The sequence below is a fragment of the Metopolophium dirhodum genome, chromosome 1 (assembly GCF_019925205.1).
Source record: "Metopolophium dirhodum isolate CAU chromosome 1, ASM1992520v1, whole genome shotgun sequence".
Classification (NCBI taxonomy): Eukaryota; Metazoa; Arthropoda; class Insecta; order Hemiptera; family Aphididae; genus Metopolophium; species Metopolophium dirhodum.
Window position 1 is genome coordinate 21,409,413 of NC_083560.1, and position 9,703 is coordinate 21,419,115.

Consider the following 9,703-nt stretch of genomic DNA (forward strand, 5'->3'; position numbering starts at 1 on the left):
TTTGAAAATAATTTGATTTTTTTGAGGTTTGAACTTTTTTAGGTTTTTTTCTATAATATCAATTAAATTTTATATGTTAGGTAAAAGAGCGTGAAAATTTAATGCAAGGCTCCTGATATTTTGTTACAATAGCAGTTAAAAAATATTAAAAATACATAGGCACAATTTTTTTTTATAAGCATTTAAAGTTCAAATTTTGACAAAATTCATCATATTTAAAAATTAAATAATTATTTTGTAGTTAAAAAATTTATAAAATGTTCAATTATTGTAGCTGAGGATTGAAAATTTAAAATAAGGCTCCTCGTAAATAGGTTATATATAAATTACTTTATTCACAATAATATCATCAAATATACTTGGTAATATCATAGGCTGACTGATCGTTTTCGCTCAGAATCGTTTTTCTTATACAATGATATTATATCATTGAATTCAAATTTAACACCATCAATTACAGTGACCCACTTGTAACCTACTGTACAGCAGAGCGATATCCACTTATCCACCTTTTTCAATTTTTTAACCATTATGACCTTTCTTCATGAAATATTTTTTTTAAACTGATATAGTTTTAGGCGTGTTTTTAACAGGAAAAATAAAAAAGAACATGCTTTGAAATATAAGTAATTTAAGGTTAACTCAAACGAAAGTATAAATATTTAAATTTTTTTCTTAAAGGTAAAATGATAAATGTCAAATATCTTTACGACAAAATAAGATTATTAGTAAAATTAAACATTAGTCAACATTTAGTTCTCTAATATCTTCGCAGAAAGTTTAAACATAATGAAATATTTATGGTTGTGAAATAAAAAAAAAATTGAACATTTAAAACAAGGTTCCTCAAGTATAGTTAATACTGTAATAGTAAGAAAAAAATCTAAAAAAATATTTTAACACAATATTTTCTTAGAGACGTTTTAAATTCAAATTTGGAAAAAATTAGATATTTAAACGAATGATGACGATGATAATTATTATTTTGTTATAATTCAACTATCCTATTAACCTATTAACGTGGATCCTAAGAGCCTTGTTTTCAATTTTCAATCCTTAGCTATTGTTATAAACCCATTTCATTAGTAATATAAGCATTTCTTTGACATATATATTAATTATGTAACTATGTATACGCCGTAGGGTAGGTTATCGTAATACATATAAAAAATAATTGTTTATAAGTTATTTGAATTTACTTTTTAAAATAATATTATATATAATTTATATGTTTATCATTGTGATATTATTTATTAAATATATTATTATATTGTCAACAAATTCTTAATAGTTCTTGTTATTATTTTCACATTAACGGTTGTTACGGTAGGTAGCAAACACGTGTATGTGTGGCAAGGTTTTTAAACTAGTATGAACTTACTATAGTTTGTTTTCTTTCAATATTATTCTATAAAACTATACTTCAAAGTCTATCTTGTCTGTTTTTGTTACGTAAATATTTTTTATAAGTTGAAGCTTTGAAAATTATTGCTCAGGTGAAGCATATATATTGTTGTAGTACATACCGATAAATACATAGGGAAATATAGAATTTAACTCTTCCTTGACAATCTTGACAATAGTATCAGCTATATCATGAATTGACATATTTTTTAAATGGTTGGTTTGAAATTTGGAAGATAAATAGCTCCTGATTATAATCAGTTGATTACTGATCAAGTTGACGAGTGAAGTCAGAACTGTAACCTCTTTATTATATTTAGATTATATTATTAGATATTATATTTATACTTAACAAACAACTCGTCAGCCATTGATGTTAATATTTCAGGCATTAATTTAATAATATATCAAAATCATCACGCACATTATTTATTGATAATATATCTAACTCTTAATTGTAATAATGTCTACAATTGGTAAAATATTGTAACTCTACAATTATCATCAGTAACTGTTATAGTAAGCCAAAGATCACTGTTATCATATTTTTTCTTTTAGCTGCTCTACTTAGAGTGGCATAATTTATTGTAGTGGAGACGTCAGTCGTAGTAGCTCATCGACAGACAGACACTGACACTGACTTAGGACTGACTTAGACTATCGAAGATCCCGTCTTTTCAACGTGCAATATAAAAGAGAGCCCGGTCGCGTTTTCCTCTCATAACCAATAATTGAGACACGTCACATACACTCATACTTGGCCGCTTAAAGGAGCACAAAACACAAAAAAAATGAAAAAAAGACAAAAAATGTTAAATTTTTATTATGTACGTCTATGCAAGAAAATCACAGACCTTCAACAACTATATTATATTCATAATAGAATAATGATGTACAAAAATGATAATTTGATGTATGACTTAAATAGTACGGACTACGTGCCCTACCGAATACGCTCCAATATAACTTTTATAATACATAATATGTTATAATTAGGTACCTACAGGGACGTAGCCCCCCCCCCCCACCACGAAATATCATCGACGACTTTTTTTTAGAATCTAAGTGGAACGACATTTATTAAATAGGTACCTAACCAAGTTAAGATAAATTTGTTATAGAATTAATCATGATTGTCCTTTATCAACTTACTAGATCGTAAGTTTTATCTTTTATTGCTACACTAATCTTATCGCGTTTAACCTAACCTTATTTTACGTTTAGCCTTCATACCAGTGGTTACAAGCCACGCGGCAGCTTTTTCCTTATAACCAGCGTCTTTTCGCGCCCACTCTGCTCCAAGCTCGTTCTCCCAAAATACTGTCGGCCGCACTACGTTCGGATAAGGAATTACTTTTCTCGTAAGCTATACCGTGGTCTCTACACGGAGAATCTAGGACCGTTTATGCCGGTCTGTCCGAGAGCAAGTCTTTTTCCTAAATTAGTCCCAGGTCCGCAGTACTGATAACCTGGTAAATGTAATTCGAATGGTAAACTATTTATTATAGTGTTCAACAGACCAGCACCGCTATTGGACTTGACCTTCCGACGTGGTAACATTGTATGGGAATAAAACTCAAAGTGGATAATATCGATCCGTTATCGCTATGCAATAGCGATATGGAGAAGCTACCGCCTAAGCATGGGCCGGTGTTTCCGAATTCGATCAGGGCGTTGATTGTAGGACCGTCGTGGTGCGGGAAAACGAATCTTATTTTCACGTTATTGGTTCACGAGAACGGGATCAAATTCGAAAACAGTGGCGGAACTACATATGATTGAAGGCGGGATTTTCCGCGGGCCTCATCGTGAAAGGGGCCTCGGCGCCTCGCAGCAAAATGTACTTTTTAAAAAAAATTTTGGTTCAAGTAAATAAAATCATTGAATACTGAAATAATACTAAGTATACTGATAGCGGATAACCATACACCATAGTACCATACTCAGTATTTAGTAGGTAGGTACTATTAATAATTAATGTGAATAATAATATTAAACGAGTAATAATATTAAAGATAAATTTAAACCAGAAGGATATAGACCAATTACTCTACTGAACACCATGTGCAAAATATTAGAAAAAATTATCAACCATAGACTAACTTGGTTCCTTGAAAAATACAACTTCCTTTCTAAACAACAAAGTGGTTTTAGAAAAAATAGAAGCACAATTGACAACCTCTTTCTAATTAAACACGAAGTAAATCAGACCTTCGAAAGCAAGCAAATCATGGGACTAGTTAATTTGGACATCTCCAAGGCATACGACTCAACTTGGAGACATAACATATTAATCAAACTCAATCGAATTTTAGTCAAAGGCTTTACACTCAATATTATAGCCGATTTTTTAAAAGACCGCACTTTCCAAGTAAAAGCGAATAACCAGATGTCCAATGAATTCTCTCAAGAAAATGGAGTACCCCAAGGCTCAGCATTGTCAGTAACGCTCTTTCTGTTAGCTATAAACGACATAACCCAATGCTGCTCCCTTCCCGTAAAATGCAACCTCTTCGCTGACGATTTTAATTACTCATGCCGAAGCAATAACATCTGCACAGTACAAACATTTCTCCAGATAACCACTAACAATGTCGAAGAATGGGCAGGAAAGACAGGCTTTAACTTCTCTCCCAAAAAATCAAACTGCATAGTATTCACTCAAAAAAGAAAGGTAGGCCAACTTCATATTACTCTCGACGACAAGCCAATTCCCATCCAAAAATCTGTCAAAATCCTTGGTCTCTTTTTCGATCGCCGCCTCACGTGGGCAACCCACATACAATACCTTAAGACCTCAACCAATAACGCATTAAACCTACTCAAAATATTATCTCACACAGCTTGGGGAGGTGATTCTCAAACATTAATCAAGATACACAGATCTACTATACAGTCCAGACTAAACTACGGTGCCATTATGTTCAAATCTGCATCCTACTCTACGCTAAAATCAATAGATGCTATTAATAACAGCGGGTTAAGACTGGCTATAGGCGCATTCCGCAGTAGCCCAATTTTAAGCATTTATAACATAGCCGGAGAATACCCTCCCGAGTTAAAAAGGACAGACTTAGCTCTAAAATACTTGGTTAGAACAGTCAGAGCCAAATTCATTCCACTCACTGAGGAAAATACTGAAATTCACCAAGAATTAAATGTAAACGGCATTGACCCGGCTCTAATAATATCAAGAGAACCAATGAACTATCCCCCGTGGATAGCCCATTATTCAATAAATACAGAATTAACTTCCTTCCTAAAACCCCAAACCCCTCCCTCAGTATACAGAAGTCACTTTCTCAGTATATTAGAACAATATAAAGACTACCAAAAAGTATACACGGACGCTTCTAAGTCTTATGACGAAGTAGGGTTTTCAATAATATTCCAAAACAGAAATCTACTATTCAAACTTCCAAGAACATGCTCCATCTTCTCGGCTGAAGCAATTGCAATACTCGAGACATTAAAAATAATATTACACGAAGACCACCCAAAACATATTATATGTAGTGACTCCCTAAGTACCCTCACCAGCATCAAAAACCAATTCCATCCTGGAGATATCGCAATAAAAATACAAAATAAACTAAACGAGGCCTCAATTAGAAACAAACATATCACGCTAATGTGGGTTCCCGGACATTCGGGCATCATTGGTAACGAACTAGCAGACCAACAGGCTAAAATTGCCACCTCAAACTCGGGAGTAACAGTATTACCAGGGCTAACATACGATGACTTAAAATCCCATATTAGTGAGATGTCCAACGACAAATGGCTTCGGGTATGGAAGCAACAAACTACCAAACTGAACACAATTAAAACTTCCATCAACCGATGGATTAACAGTTCTTTAAAAAGGAAAGAAGAAATAATATTAAACCGCCTGCGCATCGGACATACTAGACTTACCCACGGATACTTAATGGCCAAGGAAGAAGCTCCTTTATGTGATGCTTGTGGTTTAAGATTGTCCGTGAAACACATAATAACGGAATGTTTCAAGTACGAACAAGATAGACAAAAGATCGGAATCGACGCGACACTCGGCTCCGCACTGGGACCAGAATCCGAGGACAACTACAAGATAATAAACTTCCTAAAATCAACTAATTTATGTAACTCAATCTAAACATTATGTTCTTTTTTTTTTTTCCACAGTTGTATAGTTATTAGAATACGATAGCATAATGAACCCCTATTGTTATTAACTTTTGTGCCACCATAGCTGTAACTAATGGCCACAGATGCCGGGTTGTTTATAAGATCAATAAAAAAAAAAAAAAAAAAATAATATTGTCATGTCTTATCGCGATATGCGGGCATGCGGCGGCGATACGCGGTAACTCAGAGTGGGGCCTATAATAGCTGGTATACTAAATTATAGAAATAGTTTATTATATACTACGGTCTACGGCCCAAGAAATAAATTATTTTTTTAATTTTATTCTGATTTTAATATGAGAGTGGTGTTATTGGGTGTTTGACGGTGTTTGGTGTCAGAAACAACATCCAAGTTAATTAGGTAGGTAAGTAGTTTTACAATTATTTTGTATTGAAAGACAACATTAAATTGTGATTCGTATACAATCATTGAATCATTGTGGTCATTGGTGTTACGTAAATACTAGAAATTTAATATTAATAATTATTAAAACTAATGGTTTTGAACATATTTATATATTTCATCTACATAATATATTAAATTTTAAAGAAAATTAAATAACCTTATAATTTAAAATTTGATGATAAGTAGTTAGTACAATCACGTGAGTTGCCATATTACTTTTCTTAAATATATCGTGAACGCGAAATCCCATATTATCGAGTATCGACAATCTTATTATTATACCGTGTTCGCAAATCGTCACGTTATATTATTATAATATATTAATATTGTCCTGGACGCGATTGTCACTTATTATTATAATATATTATACATTTTGTTCATATTTTTAATGGCGCCATGGAGGCTTTATTTAAGTGTCTGTTTGCTTCTGAACTTAAGTCTTGTAACAGCGTTGTTGATATGACTAAATTACTAATAATTGAAAATAATAATTTGATTACTAGTTTCCTTGACTTATTAACGGCATTTTACTTGTTCCTTACATTACCGGTTACTGGGGCGAGTGCAGAAAGGACATTCTCAAAACTTAAACTAATTAAAAATTATTTAAGAAGCACAATGTCCCAAACACGGCTTAGTGGTCTTGCGATGATTTCAATAGAAAATGAGCGTGCTAAAAAATTGGACTTATCGTTATTGGTGAAGACGTTTGCTCAAGACCGTAGCAGAAAAAAATCATTATCAATGTAAATAAAATATTATTATTACTGTTTCCGAAATTATAATTAAATAAATTATTAATTTACTATAAATATATTTTTTTTTATTGCATACAGATAAACAGCCAAATGTTTAGAAATTTAAATTACAGATATAGGGCCTCCAAAAATATTGTATCCACGGGCCTCAATGATCGTAGTTCCGCCACTGTTCGAAAATGTATATATTTATTCGAAAACACTGCATCAAGTCAAATATATCATGCTAGATAAGATTTTATGCGACGTTCCGTTTATAAGTTTATTCAAAATCAATGACAACGAGACGGTGATATCGCCCGAGAAAGCTCTACCAAATTCAGTTTTCCTATTCGACGACGTGATAACAGAGAACCACAATATCATTCGATCGTACTTTTCGAGATCCAGGCATAATCTAATAGACGTGTCTTATTTAGCCCAATCGTATTCACGTGTACCGAAACAATTGATTCGGGACAATGCTAATTTCATAGTTTTATTCAAGCAGGACGAAATGAACCTGAAACACGTTTACGACGAACATTGCTCGGGTGATATCAAATACAACGAGTTTAAAGATTTTCGCATGACGTGTCGGCGTGGCGGTAGATTTGAATTTATTGTCATCAGCAGTGAACACGAGCGTGATAACGGTCGCTATAGACCCGGGTTCGACACATATGTTATTATATAATAAGCCGGTACGTCGAAATATAACACATTTGCCCGGTACCACGGGAAAGGTAAACAACTTGCCGTCGGTGTCCCCGGCGTCACCGTCATTATTGGTGGATATTATTCAACCGAGAATGAATATAAAAAAAAAATATCATGCGCTGAAAACCGGCTGTTTTGAAACCGAATCATTAGTAAATAATACACTCAGTTCTATTATCGATCCTCTTAATAAAATACGCGACAATATCGATACCCCCGCACGAATTTATCGGTGCATCAGCCACAACACCCGCCCGCGTCATCGACGACCACACCATCGTCATCGCGGCAGTCATCACCGCGATCGCTACCGGATGTCTATAAAAAACATTCCACCGCCTCATCATCGTCGTCGTCGTCGCTTACGTCGCAATACGATTTGAATGAACTATACGGACAGTGGCCAATAACTGAATTAGATAAGGTATACGTACCTAAAAAATTAAGAAGTGGCGAATATGTTTTGGGCAACAAAGAAATTCAATTTATTGATAACGAAATGCATATCGAAGACGATGACGGTTTTTATCCCATAACGCCCGGACTTCTTGAGTTATTATTCGCCAAGTCCCCAGCGGCTGAAAAATATTCACATGAAGATTTAAGTGCATATAAACGTATTTTAATTCTGACATCAGCGCACATGAAAACAGGCGGTACGCGTGTCCGCAGTTCCATAGGGGCGAAATATACGAAAGTAATTTCAAAACTGTTCGCGGCCAAGGACAAAAAGACGTCTGGTAGTGGTAAAAATATACGATTACAGAAACATAATATTGTATATTGTAACGATCCCAATGAGCTGGTCGATAGATTACGATTATTGTATTCATCTCTCGCGGCTGGTAATACGGGTGTTCGTAACGAGATAATCTCGATTTGTGGAGAATTGATCGAGGCTGGTATATTGAAAAAAATTCCAAATGTCTAAGCACGAGATCGCGGCCGAACTTCATGGAGCGGCGAGAAGGACATACCCGCGACGTCGCGTCATTGTTTACGGTAAAAACGATTTATACCAAGCGGACTTCGTCGACATGCGTCAATATGCCAACGTCAATAAAAATTATAATTATATATTGACCGCAATTGATTGTTACACAAAGTACGCTTACGGAATCGCATTGAGGACTAAACGTGGTGACGAAGTGTCTAAGGCTGCTAGTAGAATTTTTGCACAGGATAGACCTAACCTATTACACGTCGATCGGGGGCGCGAGTTTTACAATAACAATTTCGAGGCTTTATTAAAAAAGTATAATATAAAAATGTATAGCACTTTCAGTGCTTTAAAGGCCTCGATATCGGAAAGATTTAACAGATCTTTGAAAGCTCGAATGTTTAGACAGTTCACTAGCAGAGGTTCTCACGAATGGATGTCTATTTTACCAGAGTTAATTAATGACTATAAGAAAACGGTGCATACCACAATTGGTGTGACACCACTACAAGCCAACGACGACCCGTCGCGGGTAAAATTAAAATACGTTGCCGCGAAAACCACAAAAATCAATTTTAGCGTGGGCGACAAAGTTCGTGTTATTGTGTACAAGGGTGTTTTCACCAAAGGATATTTGTCCAATTGGTCTACCGAAATATTCACAATTATTAAATGTTCACATTCTATGTGTTTTTTTCCATAAAATTATATTGTACGGTGTATTTGATCTAATTCTCGAATACACGATGTCGAGAGCCCTCCGAACACCTGGAGGAAGGTAATAGCGTAATTTTACTACTCTAACTTTTACTATTTTAATATAACTATCGACAGGAGTCGTATTTATATTTATTTTTATTTTATCTTATTTCTACGTTATTACAAATATATATATATATATAGTTGTATTTAACTCTCGACGAAGTGGATTATGGCGTCGGCTATCATAGATATTCAATGCATACTAGGTCCGAACTTTAAATATCTAATAAAAGAAATGTCAATTCTCGATGTAAACAACCGTGGTAGCCAACATTATATTTTCAAACACAATCAAACACCGTGTACGGCTAAAAGTAAAGCGGTGAATATGTGGTTGTATCGTAACTACTATCATCAGCTTTCATTGTGTTGCGGTGACGTGGAATATTCGCAAATCGAGATAATTTTAAAATCACTACATTTCAAGTGTGTCTACGTCAAGGGTGCGGAAAAACGTAAGATTATACAAGATTTCATTCCAGAAGTCGATGTCATCGATTTGGGCGTGGATCACGACTGCCCTCGATTAAATCAGCTGGATCGACTTTATATGTCATCTACTGA

The 9,703-nt window shown here is 34.4% G+C and overlaps 1 protein-coding gene and 1 pseudogene across 1 annotated transcript; one reads left to right on the top strand and one right to left on the bottom strand.

Moving 5' to 3' along the window:
• Nucleotides 1–2,602: 2,602 nt before the first annotated feature.
• LOC132934067 (uncharacterized) lies at nt 2,603–2,964 on the bottom strand (annotated as a pseudogene).
• Nucleotides 2,965–3,466: 502 nt separating this feature from the next.
• Nucleotides 3,467–5,542, top strand: LOC132934074 (uncharacterized). Its single transcript, XM_061000357.1, has one exon. The coding sequence runs from the start codon at nt 3,467–3,469 to the stop codon at nt 5,540–5,542; it is 2,076 nt and encodes a 691-aa protein (XP_060856340.1).
• Nucleotides 5,543–9,703: the final 4,161 nt, after the last annotated feature.

What these genes read in the sequence shown, in the direction of transcription:
- LOC132934074 (XM_061000357.1), top strand. Translation starts at nt 3,467, where the DNA reads ATGTGCAAAATATTAGAAAAAATTATCAACCATAGACTAACTTGGTTC.